General features: G+C 49.0%; 1 protein-coding gene across 4 annotated transcripts in view; it reads right to left on the bottom strand.

The window, feature by feature from the left end:
- The window catches only part of LOC113589830 (IQ motif and SEC7 domain-containing protein 2), a 61,366-nt gene that overhangs the window by 11,746 nt on the left and 34,620 nt on the right, over window positions 1–15,000 (bottom strand). For 3 of the 4 annotated variants that reach the window (XM_035521871.1, XM_035521872.1, XM_035521874.1), the window contains 4 exons: window positions 3,225–3,513; window positions 2,140–2,340; window positions 1,741–1,914; window positions 1–825 (listed from right to left, as the gene is read on the bottom strand). The exon at window positions 1–825 is cut by the window's left edge and continues 305 nt beyond it. In XM_035521871.1, the coding sequence (XP_035377764.1) occupies window positions 1–825; window positions 1,741–1,914; window positions 2,140–2,340; window positions 3,225–3,513 (1,489 nt within the window). Of the gene's footprint in view, window positions 826–1,740; window positions 1,915–2,139; window positions 2,341–3,224; window positions 3,514–13,771; window positions 14,135–15,000 lie in introns of those variants that run through there. The other variant, XM_035521873.1, reaches the window with a different exon arrangement.

Raw genomic sequence — 15,000 nt, 5'->3', positions numbered from 1 at the left:
GGGCTCCGGGTACGGGTGGTGTAGGTGGGGGAGGGCCGGGTGGTGGTGGTGGTGGTGCAGCGGGTGGTGCATGTGCGGTGGAGGGTGCGGCGCGTGCTGGTGGTGCAGCAGCATGGCGTGGTGGGGCAGGTGGGTGGGCAGGGGCGAGGGGATGGGCCGGCCCACGGGGCGGGTCTGGCCCTGCGCTGTGCAGGTGCTGGCGGAGCGGGCGGCCGGGTTGTGTTTGAGCGTTCCCTGAGGCGAGGCTCCTCCCCCCGCCCCGCCCCCTCCGCCCGCCCCGCCCCCTCCGCCCGCCGGCTCCTGCTCGTAGAGCAGCTGCCGGCCGAGGGAGCCGCGGTCGGAGCGGTCACTCATGTCCACGGAGCTGTCGCTGGGCGGCTCGACGGTCAGTACGGGCAGGTGGGCGCCGCGCAGGCGGAAGTCGCGGCACTCCGTGCATGGCGTGCTGCGCCGGCTGGTGCTGCTACCTCTGCCCTCCGTCTCGCGGCTGTCCTCGCGGCTGCCCACGCCCGGGCCTGCGCCCATGCCCCAGTACTCCGTGTCTGTGCTGCTGGGGGCACGCTCGATGGACAGGGGTGAAGCTGGCATGCCGTCGTCCATGTACAGCGTCACGTCGCTGTAGGACGTGGCCGTGCTGTCCTCGTGCATGCCCCCCAGCATGGCCCCACCCCGGCCCCGCTCGGCCCCGCCCCCACGCCGTGACACCAACGACGCCTTGCTGCTCCACACACACTCGGTGAAGTCGTCGCCTGCGCCCTCCTGTGAGTCGCCGCGGCTTGACTGGCATGTCAGCGTGTCATCCATGGAGTCTGCTAGGGACGTCACCTGAGACACACACACACACACACACACACACACAAACACACACACACACACACACACACACACACACACAGGTAAGGCATAAGCATAGTCGTTCTAATCAGATTACTGGTCAGATCTTCTTCAATCATTTTAACATTTTTGAATACCATTAAGCATTCACATTTGAAGGAATGAATACATTAAAAACATTAATGAGTGAAGACATTATAAATAAAACTAAGGCCTTTCATTTTTACAAATCAGAAGCAGCATGGAAATACAGGAGCATGAAAATCTCTAAAGTTTCTAAAAATCTTGACATTGCAATGTTAAAATTTATTTTATTGTAAAATTTATTCTGAAATTCCTTCTGGAATGTCTAAGGGCCACTCATACAGGGCACAGAGCTAAAGCCAAGCAGGGTAACCAGACTGTCTGGGCAGTCAGTCGACAGGGGCCCAGTTCCATTCTGTCTGGCCCCTGGAATCTTCACTCACTGGAGCAGATGCCCTGTGCTCAACAGCACGCTTTTTTTTGGTCTGATTCTGGCAAATTCCTCTGTTTTGTTTCTTTCTTGTTTTTCTGGCCGCCTCCCACCAAAAGCAATCCAAAATGCATGGCTTTTTGTCTGAGTTATTGCACATGGCAACCGTTGCTATAGGACCAAGCAATGCAGTTGGTACCAGTCCGCAAAAGGCCTAAAGTTTTCCTGTTGATCTAATATGGTATACGGGTCAAATGGTGTCAGTGGAGCGTGGTGCATGGTCGCACACGAAATGACCGCTGGTTCTTCTGCAGGAACTTGCCCCTCGGGAGTCCTATAGTTATCACATCCGCACTCCATTTATCTCTTATTTAATCTGAGCCCTGATTTAATCTGAAGGTAACAGCCCGTGTTTAGGCCAATCTGTTTTATATCGGTCATATAATCTTTACTTGTTTGCTAAAGGCATCGTCCCTGCGGCTGTACTCTTCCTGGTCGGAATGCGAGGGCGAGCCGGCCTCCTGCTCGGTGGCCCCGGCGCCCGTCTGGCTGGCCACGCCCATGGTGGGTGGGTTTGCGGGGGTGTAACGCTGCTGCTGAGCCTGGGATTGGGTCTGGGACTGCACCTGAGAAGAGTGAACAGAGTACGTCACAGCACATCACGGTACCCCTCCCCACCCCCATTCGGGGGCAAATAGCCTCTCGACACGCGGTAACGGATATTAAGTGCAACAGAAGCTGTTTTGCGCAGGCCTGGCGAGGATTGTTGTCGGTTGTCAGACCTAAAACCCCTGTCCACGGTGATGAAAGAATCCCCTGCCGGGTTTGCGGGGGTAGCCGAGGTGTCGTACCTGCGGCTGACGCTCGTCGAAGGAGTACTGCATGCGCATGTTAGAGAGGATAATGCGCCGAGTCATGCGGCTTTCCGAGGCGGAGCTGCGCAGACGCTGGAAGTTCTTGTTCATGCGATACTGCCGGAAGGCTGTTTGGATGGTGCGGGCTGCTCTTCTGCTCAGCAAGGACCCACCATATTTCCGCTCTAACATCTCCACCTGGGGGAGAGATGGAGAGAGGTAGTACCCAGCCTGTAGGTGGAGGTGCACTGCCGTCAGTACCCCGCCTGAAGGTGGAAGTGCACTGCCTTTAGTATCCAGCCTGTAGGTGGAGGTGTGTTGCTACGTCTAACGACGTCTAACAGGCTTCATTTAAACTATAAACTGAAGTCACTTTAAAAAGATCATTGTAGACAGAACATTAAAATCATTTCTAGACTGGTTTATTTTTACATCTTCAGCACAGTAATTGACTGGTGTAAAGCTCTTGTGTGTTGAAAGGATGCTTTTGTTATATTTTAATGAAAATGATTTCTGTTAATCTGCACGTCATGTCATGAGTCATCCATTGTGTTGGCAAACAACCAGCCTCCTGTTATCGTAAACACTCACTGATTTTCACATAATTCTCTGTTGCTTTTGTTTTGCCCATAATCATGGCTGATGGAAGAAGGGTTGGCCAAAAGCCTGAAACACACACTGCTCATGTTACAGTATGAAACTGGTGGTTAGCCACAGCAGGCAGGAACCATGGTGGCGCTAAGTTTGAACTCACATTCACATTATGTTGTGTTATACTGAATAGCCTGCAGTAGATATTTAACGCCATATGTAATAGAACAGACAGCAATGTCATTTAGTTTGAATGATGTTCTAATTGCTTTGAATGCTTGAAAAAGGTTACCTGAAATGTAAAATGTAATTTGAATTTACAGCCAAATCTAGTAAGAGATTTCACATAAAGAGTTAGGAAGTGTGTGTCTGAACACACACTCACAGACAGGCACACACGCACACACACACACACACACACACACACACACACACACACACACACACACACACACACACACATGCACACACACACACACACACACACACACCTTCTTGTCCTGCAGGTCTGTGGAGAGCTCATAGCTGTCTGACAGCGCTTTACAGCGTTTGTTCTCCTCCTCTTCCTGTTTGCGCAGAGCCAGGCTGGCGGGCTGGTGGCGCGTGCGCTGGGCCCAGGCAAGGCTCGCCGGGCTCGAGGGGGCCACGGGGGGCCCCTGAGGGCCTGGAGGCTCTCCACTAGGCTTCCCGTACCGGTCCAAGCCCCCCAAGTAGGGGCCCTGGCTGCAGGAGCTGTCGGAGAAACTACCCGTGTCCCCGCAGTGAGGGTCTCCCTCCACACTGAGACAGAGGGAGAGAAAGGGAGACAGAGGGAGAAAAAGGGAGACAGAGGGAGAGAAAGGGAGACAGAGGGAGAGAAAGGGAGAGAAAGGGAGACAGAGGGAGAGAAAGGGAGACAGAGGGAGAGGGCGATACAGAGAAAGAGAGCATGAAGGCCTACACGCAGCCTCAAACGAAGCCTCTCTGAGCTGACCTGAGCAAAGGAGGTTAGCAACAAGACCGAAGAGAGAGAGAGAGGGAGAGAGAGAGAGAGAGAGAGAGAGAGAGCACGTGGTTGTCGCCTCCCAGTGCTGTCGCCACGCCGACGACAAGACCAAAACATCCCCGCGGGACGAGCGCCGAAGGTAAGGCCATATCAACACGCCAACATAACACCGGTCCTGCAAACAGCCATGTGCAGCCACTGCCCTGCTTAGGAGTGGAGGAAGCTAGGACCTGGACGAGGAGGTAGGGAGAGCAGGATGTGAAAGAGGAGCGCAGGGTCGATGGAGTGAGCGAGGGAAAGGGACAGAGGACGGGAGGAGGAGGAGGAGAGGAAAGAGCGGGAAAAAAAACAAAACAAAACAATAAGAGCCATGTGTGCCACTCTGTCATGTGATAGATGCCAGGAACCATGGGTAGCGACAGCTTTGCGGCGCTGAGTCACCCGATGATGAGTCAGAAAAAATAAGAGCGCAGGAGGAAAAGAGAGAGAGGCAGACAGAGAGGAAGGGAAGAGAGGGAGAGATAGAGCGTCAAGGAAGAGTGGAAAAATCACCCCGCTGTACCATCAGCCCCTGGTGTTCTCGGCCCTGTGGGGGGGGTACTATTGCTCGAGTGCTTCACCCTCTGACTAGCACTTCCTTTCATCATAACACACCCACTCTACTCACTCCACTATCACAGTGACCACAACACGTGCATCACAGTATGCACGCGCACACGCGCACACACACACACACACACACACACACACACACACACACACACACACACACACACAGAGGCAAGAATGTATAGCAGCTTGCTGTTGACCCTCCACAGACACAAGCCTACTGTTATACTCACATGTAGGCTCGGGCCCTATGGGGGAGTTTCCTCTTCCGGTGGAACCACATGGCTCAGGACAAACACACACACACACACACACACACACAGAGTCTCGGCTACCTCTGTGGCTCAGCTTGCCGATCACAGCAGGCTGTGTTCAACATGTTCGAGGCTGTAAAGAGCTCCGGCACTGTTCTGGGATCAGGTTGACCACGGCATACAAAATCTCCGAGCGACTGCAGTGGGCTCCTGTCACTGTCGTGAAACGGGAACCCAGTTAACGCCTCCAGTTTCGCTCACTCGCTCCACACCTCACGGCTCTGGTAACGCACACGGACGAGACCTCATCCCAGCTTCCTTCACCCCCGCTCTACCTCTGCCCTCTGCCTGTCTCTCTCTTCCTCTCCTTCGCATTCACTCTCTCAGCACAACAAATCTCTCTTCACAACATGGGCTTGGTAACCACCAACACAGAAACATAGCACTGGTAACCACAAACAAAGCGTAAAAGGACTAACCCAGTGACAGGAAAGAGCAAGAAAGTGCTTCTATAGCAGCTGAAGTCTATTGAAGTTTAGCCTCACTAGATGCCCACTACTGAATTACAGTAGACATGCATGTTGGTAGCACACAAACTCATCAGCTCCGCCCTTCAAATCACATGACCCCCTTATTTTGCTCTACCTTTACCTGTATGTCTGTATTTGAGCAGGCAAGCATAAGTGTGTGAAGCCATGATGCCCATGTAGAGAGTGAAGAAATACCCCACCCAGGACTGCATGTGCATATATGTGCTTGTTTGTATATGTGAGTGTAAGTGTGTGTGTGTGAGCAAAGACTCGAATGCTTGTGCACTGGACCCTCCCCTTAGAACAGTGGAGGCTCAGAGACACACGCACAGACGCGTACAGACACACGCCCAGATGCACACCGCCCACAGATGAGAACTACATCAAGCCCACACCCCACCAGAGCCGTGAAAACACACTCCCCTTCTGAATCACCTGATCCTATTGTGAGGTAATGGCTACAGTGCGCACGTGGTATGCAGCACGTATGTGTGAGACAGAACACTGAATCAGAAAAAGCACTGTCACTTATTCCATCAAACATTCGCTGTCATGTTCAGGCCATTTTTTAAAAGATACTAATGAATGTATGATGCAATATCAATGCATATTCCCACGAAAAGCATTCCCAGAACTCCGGCTTCACTCCAAAGCACATGCAGACGACCCAGTAATCTTCGCCCAGCGTCTTTCGCCATCCTGTCATGCCCTTGCATGGAGGTTTCTGCCCGTGGCCATTACCGTGCCCGTGATGACCCCAGCGCCAGCGCCGACCCCCGGCTGGACTTCACCGACATTAAGAGACACAGGGTAGAACAGTGTGAAGCATCTGCTATGGAATGACACTGGAAAAAGACATTTCCCAAAACGACTCGATGAGGCAAATTATTCCAATACTTAAGCAGAGGTCTCTAATATCCACTTCCAACTGTCAGCTGACAAATAGGCAGTTTGGTAGCATAATGACTCTCTAATTGCCTTAAATTATCACTACAGAATAAAATGCCTGTTCCCTTACTGATTTATTGAGATCAGTCAAAGGTCATTATACACATAGCAGGTAGTGTCTGTGGGTACGTGTGTGCGCGCGTGCGTGTGCGCGTGTGTGTGTGTGTGTGTGTGTGAGAGAGTAACTGCTGGTGAGACAGAAAGAAAAAACGAGTCAGTAGTAGCTATTTTCATGAGGACATGGTTGGTCAGCATTGGCTATATTTAATGATCCTCTGTAGGGAACTGGAGGGCTGTTCATTTAAAAGCTAAGCTGGAGGCTGACAGAGATCACATGCCTCGTTAACCCATCACTGAACCCAGACTGAGGACAAACCCTCACTCACCTGCACCTGCTCTATACATCTGTAATCAAAATGAACGGACTGCCTTTAGTGAGTCCATTAAAAGAAGGAGAAGAAGCAGTAGAAAAGTGTGTGCTACTGTGCTAGTGACGATCTGTTTCACTGTGCTACTCACTCTGCTACTGAAGATGTTTCACTGTGCTGCTCAAGATCTGATTCACTCTGCTACTCACTGTGCTACTGAAGATCTGTTTCACTGTGCCACTCACTGTTCTACTGAAGATCTGTTTCACTGTGCTACTCACTCTACTACTGAAGATCTGTTTTACTGTGCTACTCACTCTACTACTGAAGATCTGTTTTACTGTGCTACTCACTGTGCTACTGAAGATCTGTTTCACTGTGCTACTCACTCTACTACTGAAGATCTGTTTTACTGTGCTACTCGCTGTGCTACTCAAGATGTTTCAGTCTGCTACTCACTGTGCTACTGAAGATCTGTTTCACTCACTGTTCTACTGAAGATATTTTTCACTGTGCTACTCACTGTGCTACTGATGATCTGTTTCAGTGTTCTACTCACTGTGCTACTCAAGATGTTTCACTGTGCTAATCACTGAGCTACTCAAGATATGTTTCACTGTGCTACTCACTGCGCTACTCAAGATCTGTTTCACTGTGCTACTCACTGTGCTACTGACGATCTGTTTAACTGTGCTACTCACTGCACTACTGAAGATCTGTTTCACTGTTCTACTCACTGTGCTACTCAAGATGGTTCATGGTGCTACTCACTGCACTATTCAAGATCTGTTTTACTGTGCTACTCACTGTGCTACTGAAGATCTGTTTAACTGTGCTACTCACTGCACTACTGAAGATCTGTTTCACTGTTCTACTCACTGTGCTACTCAAGATGTTTCATGGTGCTACTCATTGTGCTACTCAAGATCTGTTTCACTGTGCTACTCACTGCGCTACTGAAGACCTGTTTCACTGTGCTACTCACTGCGCTTCTGAAGACCTGTTTCACTGTGCTACTCACTGCGCTTCTGAAGACCTGTTTCACTGTGCTACTCACTGCACTTCTGAAGACCTGTTTCACTGTGCTACTCACTGCGCTTCTGAAGACCTGTTTCACTGTGCTACTCACTGCACTTCTGAAGACCTGTTTCACTGTGCTACTCACTGCACTTCTGAAGACCTGTTTCACTGTGCTACTCACTGCACTTCTGAAGACCTGTTTCACTGTGCTACTCACTGCACTTCTGAAGACCTGTTTCACTGTGCTACTCACTGCACTTCTGAAGACCTGTTTCACTGTGCTAGTGTTAACAGTAGCATCGCAGCTGAGTGTATGGTGAGTTAATCGTTCCATTCATGGTCAGAATGTTTACCTGGCTGGCCCTGCATGCTGTGGCTGTGTGTGCTTGTTCTTAGGCTCTTACCTTCCCTTACATCAGAAGATATGAATTCTGAGGCTTTGTTCGTATTGTCTGTCAAATCAAGAAGGTTCCAGGAATGCTTCTAGAAAATTCTCCCTCTATAATCGTTTACAATCGGATAATTTCCTTATAGCAGATGTGCACCAAAGTTGAAGAAACAGTCCTCTTTACCAAAGTTGATGCCAACTGCTCTGCCCTTTTCCACAACTGAAAGAATTCCAGCTACGGATGTGCTTAGAGAAGAACGCTGGACTGGGAAACATAGCGAGTCAGATATGAACACTGTACTTACATTTAAGGCCAAAACATCTTTGCTCTAAATTAATGTGCGACAGTTTCTTTTTGTAATAGTACGTATTAGGGGAATGAGAAAGCAAAAAAAGGTTCTCTTACTTATTCTGTATTAAAAAATCTAAATATCAGCATATGTTTTTACATGATCCATACCAGTCGTGTATTATGCATTCCGGTTTTAATAATTCAAACACCAGCAGACATATTGGTACCCAGAAGGACTTTGGTCTGGTCCTGATATCGGTTGTAGAAATCCCATAATGTAAGAAAATAGTCAACAAAATATTGATGAGTTCCTAAATACATTTCGCTGCAGTGTGTTATGCTCCTGAGAAAATTAATATTGATCTGTTATGGAAGCAAAAGAACGGAATTTGTCTTCTGACAGGTGACTAGGCATCTGCGCTCAGTTAGCGAGAGAAGGAGAGAGAGAGAGCGACAGAACAAGAGATAGAGAGAGTGAGTGAGGGAACAAGAGCCAGAAAGTTAGCCAGAGAGAGAGAGAGAGAGAGAGAGAGAAAGAGGAATTGATCTTGGAGGGTTTATTGAATTCTGTCTTCAGATAGCTCAGTGTAAATCTATGTACCAATTAATGTGTGTCAGTGGCATCCCATGTAATAACTCAGAAACAATACACAAAACCAACCAGCCATGCAATGCACACCACTGCAACCAGTACTAGAGGCCACCGGGACAGCTGCTTATTGGGTTAGCATCCTTATATGGTGGGCCATTCCAAGCCCTGGCAGCCGACACTATGGAGCCCATCGACGGTGCATCAACAGAGAACATTCAGTGTAATAATCAAATAACAAAGAAAGCCATGCATGCAATGTGTCTGCAATCCTGTTCATTCTGTCCCATGGCCATGAAGCAGTGGGTGTCATAGCTGGAGAGATCCCAGAGAGATGTCAAACAGTGGTTACCCATCTGGTGTACCAGCTGAATGAATCAGGGAAATCGATTTTAACAAAAACAAACAAACAACAACACAAAAAATAGGTTAGTAAAGGAAAATGAGAGATAAGACCTCCCCCTCTCTCTGCCTCGGGGCACAGGTTCCTCTGGCTAGGAAGTGCAGTCTTAGCTTTAATCGGCTTCCCTCTGTGCCGGCTGACGTGTGCACGTGTGCACATGCACGTGCTGGCACGTGAGTGTATGAGGATGCCAACTGATCAGTGAACCTACTGCCATGGCCATGTGCATGCTTGTGTACCTGTGTAGGAGAGCTTGTGTGTGTGTGTGTGTGTGTGTGTGTGTGTTTGAACATATGGGCCTGCCAGTGCGTGTGCACATGTGTATAGGGGGCCTATTGTGATGGTGTCTGCCTTAATAAAGAACACGCTTAATTGTAACTCCTTAATCATGCTGGGCACCATATGGTTTCATCTAACACTTAAAAAGGAACGGTAACCTGTCTGAGTCATTGGGGTGTTTATTTGAGGATCCTTTGATTCTGTGTGTGTGTGTAAGTGTGGGTGTGTGTGTGCGCCTGTGTAATCACACCAGGCAGTGCGAGAAAGCCGGGTATTGTGCAGACTCAGACTCCGTCACAGGTAAAAACGGAGGCAAAGCGTGAAAGCATCGGCGCGGCTTATTATAGATCCGAGGACAGAAGGCGCGGCGCACGTGAGCACCACGCAGCTGCTCCCCGCGCGGACGCTGTAAGGCGCACTACATGCCCTGGAGAAAGCGGGCCCGGATCCGGCTTGGACCGGCCACAGCACGGTAGCGCAGCGATAAGTGGATCAGGGCAGGCAAAAGAGCTGTGTGGGCATCAGTGAAGAGAGAGAGAGAGGAAGACTGGAGCAGGGAGATGAAGGCATGGAAGAGATACTGGGAGATACTGGGAGATACTGGGAGATACTGGGAGAGGAGAGAACGAACACGACTCAGCAAATAACCCGTCACAGATATCTGAGTGTAGTGGATAAACAGAAAACGGAGAGAGAGAGAGAGAGAGAGAGAGAGAGAGAGAGATCAGGAAAAACGCAGAAGAAGAGAGATGTGGGTGTGGCCTCACTCCAGTACACAAAGACCATTCGACCGCTGCTATTGGCTAAAGCCCAGGATGGGCAGACAGGTGGCCAGGGCAGAATGAGCGGGGGATGCGTCATGGAGGGAGGGAGAGAGAGAGAGAGAGAGAGAGAGAAAGACAAAGAGAGAGAGTGAGGGAGAGAGAAAGAGAGAAGTGCATGCCAGAACAGGAGGGAAAAAATGGCTGGCCATGACTCCGGCATTTGCACACGTCCTTTCAAACAAAAGACACACAGCCTTAATGCAGCTTAGGAGCCTCAACAGCTTCCCCTGAAGAGACAACAACCACCATTTATATATATATATAAATATACGGGAGCAACACGGCGGAGCTGCAACACAGAGGAGCCGAAGTCTGAAAATGGCACATGGCACTGAATCACCACATTGTCCTCTGCAGCCTTTAGAAACAGCAGAGAGCTGTGCTGGCATCTGACCGAAACCCCCACTGAGAGCACGCACACAGTCTTGGCAGTGGAGGCCAGTCCTGCCCACATCTGTACCAGACAGAAAGAGAGAGAGAGCGAGAGAGAGAGAGAGAGAGAGAGAGAGAGAGAGAGAGAGAGAGAGAGAGAGAGAGAGAGAGAGAGAGCGCGAGAGAGAGAGAGAGAGAGAGAGAGAGAGAGGGGGCAGGCTGGGGTGCAGTGGAGGAGAGAGACCCTCTTTGCACTCCAGTTAAGCGGGCACAAAAAAGCTCTTTATTTCCTCGTCTTCCCTGGTGCTTGCCCGGTGCTAGCTCGGCCGCTCCCCTCGGGGCCGGTTCTGTGTGGAATCAGATTAAACCGGCTGAGGCAACCTGCTGCCTGAAACTTCCGTATGAACGCAGTTCATGAACAACATCGGTTAGAACTCATTCCCGTTCTGTGGGGGCCATGTCCGCGATCGACTGAACCCAGAACCTGACATCATGTCGCTAGCATGTTGCTAGAGTGTGGTTAAGCGCAACCGAGGGAGAGGTTCTCTAGACCCACTGACTCGGTCGTGCTTAAACACACGCTCTCTTTCGCTGGCTCCTTCACTCCGTGGCTGCTGCCAGAGTAGGACGGTCCCTTGAGCGAGTTTCTCAAAGGACCAGCGTTCAGTTAAAATGCTGAACGTTCTGCGGTTTGAGACCATAACCTCCCCCACCCCCAACCCAGTCACATCTGTGACGCCTTAACACTTAAAGCTCTTTCCGTTAAGGCCTCACAGGCTGTGTCTCACAGCCCCACCTGCTGACCGCTTCAGCATCTCCAGGAGAAGACTACCTTTCATTATCACTTGGTAGCACCATTTCCAACCACGGCTGTAGAATGGGTGTCTTTATTTAGGCAGACAGAAGATTTGTTGCTTGGTTCTCAGGTAGCGAAAGTGAAAAGAACAGCTTGTCTGAGATGGAATAACACCATGGAGTCACAGAGAAAAAATACTCGATAATATGCAGTCCTGAAACTAGTGGTGTTTGAGACCACTCTTGAGATCACACTGAGAAATTACTTGGACTTGTCATCGACTTTTTTATTTAGTCTCAGACAACTGGAAAAAGGAATTACTTCCCAAGACCAGCCAATGCCATGAAAAATCTAAACCATCAACAAACACTGTGGGAATCATGGAAAAAAAGTGCAGGAATCCCTACTGATGTGGTTGTTGTTGCAATAACTTAAAGATAATCACAGTTGCAGGAACTTTAAACGAAGGTTTGTTTGCCAAAATTCATGTCCAGTTATGAGATATTGCCAAAGCAAAAAGATGCCTTGAAGGTGTGGCTTTGTTGTTACTTTTGGCATTTCTACCTTATTCATTTGTTAGGTTCAAAAGATAAAGATGAAAACTGAACGCTGATAACCTGTCTTCAATTCATAGCTGGAATCGGAAAACAGACTCATGACCTTAAATTGAACTCTAATTTTTTGGTCTTGATCTTGAGCTGAACTTGACTACCTAATCCCAGTTATGGTCTTGGCCTTTTTTTTGGGTCTTGCTCTTGACTCAGACATAATTAACGAAGGTCTTGGTAGTGACTCAGTCTTGCCTGCGGAGACGTCAAGATATGCTGCAAGACACACATGTAAAAACACACCACCTGTATGCTGAGAGCTGCTATTTCATAAGAGAGTGGCTGTGCTGCCGGTGCCATTGGGACTCACAAATAGTGGAGGTTTAGCACAAAACATGCAGGGTTCTCATTCGGGTGAACCACTGATATCATGTGGCGAACACCTGCACACGAACGGAAGAGGACACCGTTAGCTTTTATAGAGATAACCTACGTCTACTTAAAACATGTTGTATTACAGTCACCGCAGGTCTCTGAGATCATCTCGTTGCTGCAGAGTGCAACATGAAAGTGACATCCTACGCCATAAATCCTTTCTAAAGTTGTTGCATGGTGCACTTCAGGAGCACACAATGACAAGGTAGATCTGCGAAGCCTGAAACACGTCTTGGCAGCCTACCAGTCTGCCTTGCTTGCCTCTCTCCTTCTCTCTCTCTCTCTCTCTCTCTCTCTCTCTCTCTCTCTCTCTCTCTGTGTGTTATAATTCACAGCAGCCTGTAAAAAACAGAAATGAAACACTTTTTCCAGTTTGATCTCAGCTTCACTGCTAGAGACTAGCAGACGTTTGTCAGCGGACCCCCTACTAGGAAGAACAGAAAGAGAGAATGGAAAGGTGAGAGAGAGGAAAAGAGAGAGAATGTGCAGGAGAGACACACAGAGAGAGGCAAAGTGAGAGAGAAACTGAAAGGTCCAGTGAGACAGACAGACAGACAGACAGACAGACAGATTCTCCAGAATGGCATGTTCAGTATGTATTCTGTATATATTCAGTATGTATTCTGTCTTTATTCTCAGTGGCATACAATCCTGCAACATTCTAGCCCTGAAGAACATCGTAAGCCTGCTCCGACAGCGACAGCAAAGTTAGAAACAGACCTCGGAGAAAAAGAGAAGAAACTACAAAACAGCACAGCATGTGGGCATGAATCATAAGCAAACATCACGTGGGCTTCGGTATCATTATAACGTGCCATTAAAGTTCTCCCTCGTAGTGCTCAGAATGGCACAGACATAACATACAGTCAGATCACATAATGGTCATGTTTCCTTCCACTGCATGGATTCATCATGGCAAGGCTAGATGTCCACCATGCAATAGTTCTCCCAGCAAAAACACATCCAATGGCGAATATAGCCAGAGTGAGGTCATTCCATACCTGCCTCAATTATACCGACAGAAATGTCCAGAACGCGGCCTATAATTAAAGGGAACGGTTAGCCTTTCCTGTTAAACTGGCCCCAATGGTGGTAATCATTGCGTCTCTCCTATAGCGCTCCTATGACGATGTCAGTTCCACTGAGGCAACGCACAGGACCTGCTAACACGGTTTCACTTGTTTTGCAATCTGTACACAAGCGCCACAGTGACCGATTTCCTTTTCCAAACCTTACGATACCACTTCTGTACAAAGAAATGTTCGTGAACACGACCTTTCGTTGATTTGAATCAGCTCTGGTGGCTTGATATCAAACCTCAAAATAAACCTGATAAAACAGACCTGGCTGACAACCTTGCCAACTGATAAAACCTGAATCGATACCCAACGCGCTTACCAGTACACCAGCTTGTTGTGCAGAATCGCCGGAGTCTTATCCGACGCGCAATTGATGCACCACATCGTTGCCAGCCCACATACAAGTGCGTAATCGCTACAACACTTCTGCGTTCATCCGTCCTGAGCGTCGGCTGCGATCACCGCCGGGTACGGACACGAGAATCAAAGGCGCGGTTTGTGACTGAAGTCCCGTCACTAGCGAAGCAGTGATGAGAAACGTCGAGCCCCGCAACTTCTCGTCTCATCTTTTCCGCTCCTCTACGTCGCACCCCTCCTCTTCCTTCTGTCGTGCCTTTGAATCTCCAACGCGGCAAAATTCTCTCCGGTTTGGCGCAGCCAGCGTGACACAGCGGTCGGTCAGCCAGGTTGAAGAGACCCCATCAGCACCCTGCTCCCCCCAAACCCCCACCCTCCCTCCCAGCTCCGGAATATCCGCTCTCCAATCTGCAGCGTGTACGCTTCGATTCTTTTAAAAAAGGAAAAACACTCAATCGCCTGTCATGTGGTGCCTCGTATATGAGTAACATCGAGTCGTAGTGTGGTTAAGAGGAACCATATGGTGCCAATCTGGTGGTCTAAGCGCGATAACGGAGTGGGCAGAAATATGTTGACAATTATTTGGGCTCTACTCAAAGAAGCTCTCACTCTCTCTCTCTCTGTCTCTCTCTCTCTCTCTCTCTCTCTCTCTCTCTCTCTCTCTCTCTCTCTCTCTCTCTCTCTCTCCACACGGCCTCACTCACAAAATTAATTAATGTGTTTCTCTATGGCACTGAGTCCAATGAGGCATATTCAGACTGCATCCTTTCCATCTTTGACACAAGCAAAACGATTGACTGACTTATGACAACGGCCAAGAGGACAAGTTTGCCTTCATCCTCACAAAAACATTTCAGTCTTTATGCGCATTCTCCCACTGGCCTGAGGACAGTTGTATTATTCATTATACTGGGCGTTTGCCTCCATTTGATGGTGCCTCCCCATGTCATCTGTCTTTTTCATGTCTATGATTCTGCACTGACATAACTATCAAACAGCGGCATGAACCAAAACCACCGTTCTTTACCTAAAACCCTTTCACTAGTTTTATGCATGTATAGTTTCAAACACATATGACCTGTAATTCATGTCATAACTGATGTTTTCTGGCCTGCCATTAAATGATGTACCAGAAGGCAGTACAAACCCTGTTGAAAAGGTTTAACAAGAGATGACATTCTATTGACCTAT

This window comes from Electrophorus electricus, chromosome 23 (genome assembly GCF_013358815.1).
Source record: "Electrophorus electricus isolate fEleEle1 chromosome 23, fEleEle1.pri, whole genome shotgun sequence".
NCBI lineage: Eukaryota > Metazoa > Chordata > Actinopteri > Gymnotiformes > Gymnotidae > Electrophorus > Electrophorus electricus.
This window is presented reverse-complemented; position numbering and strand designations above follow the sequence as displayed.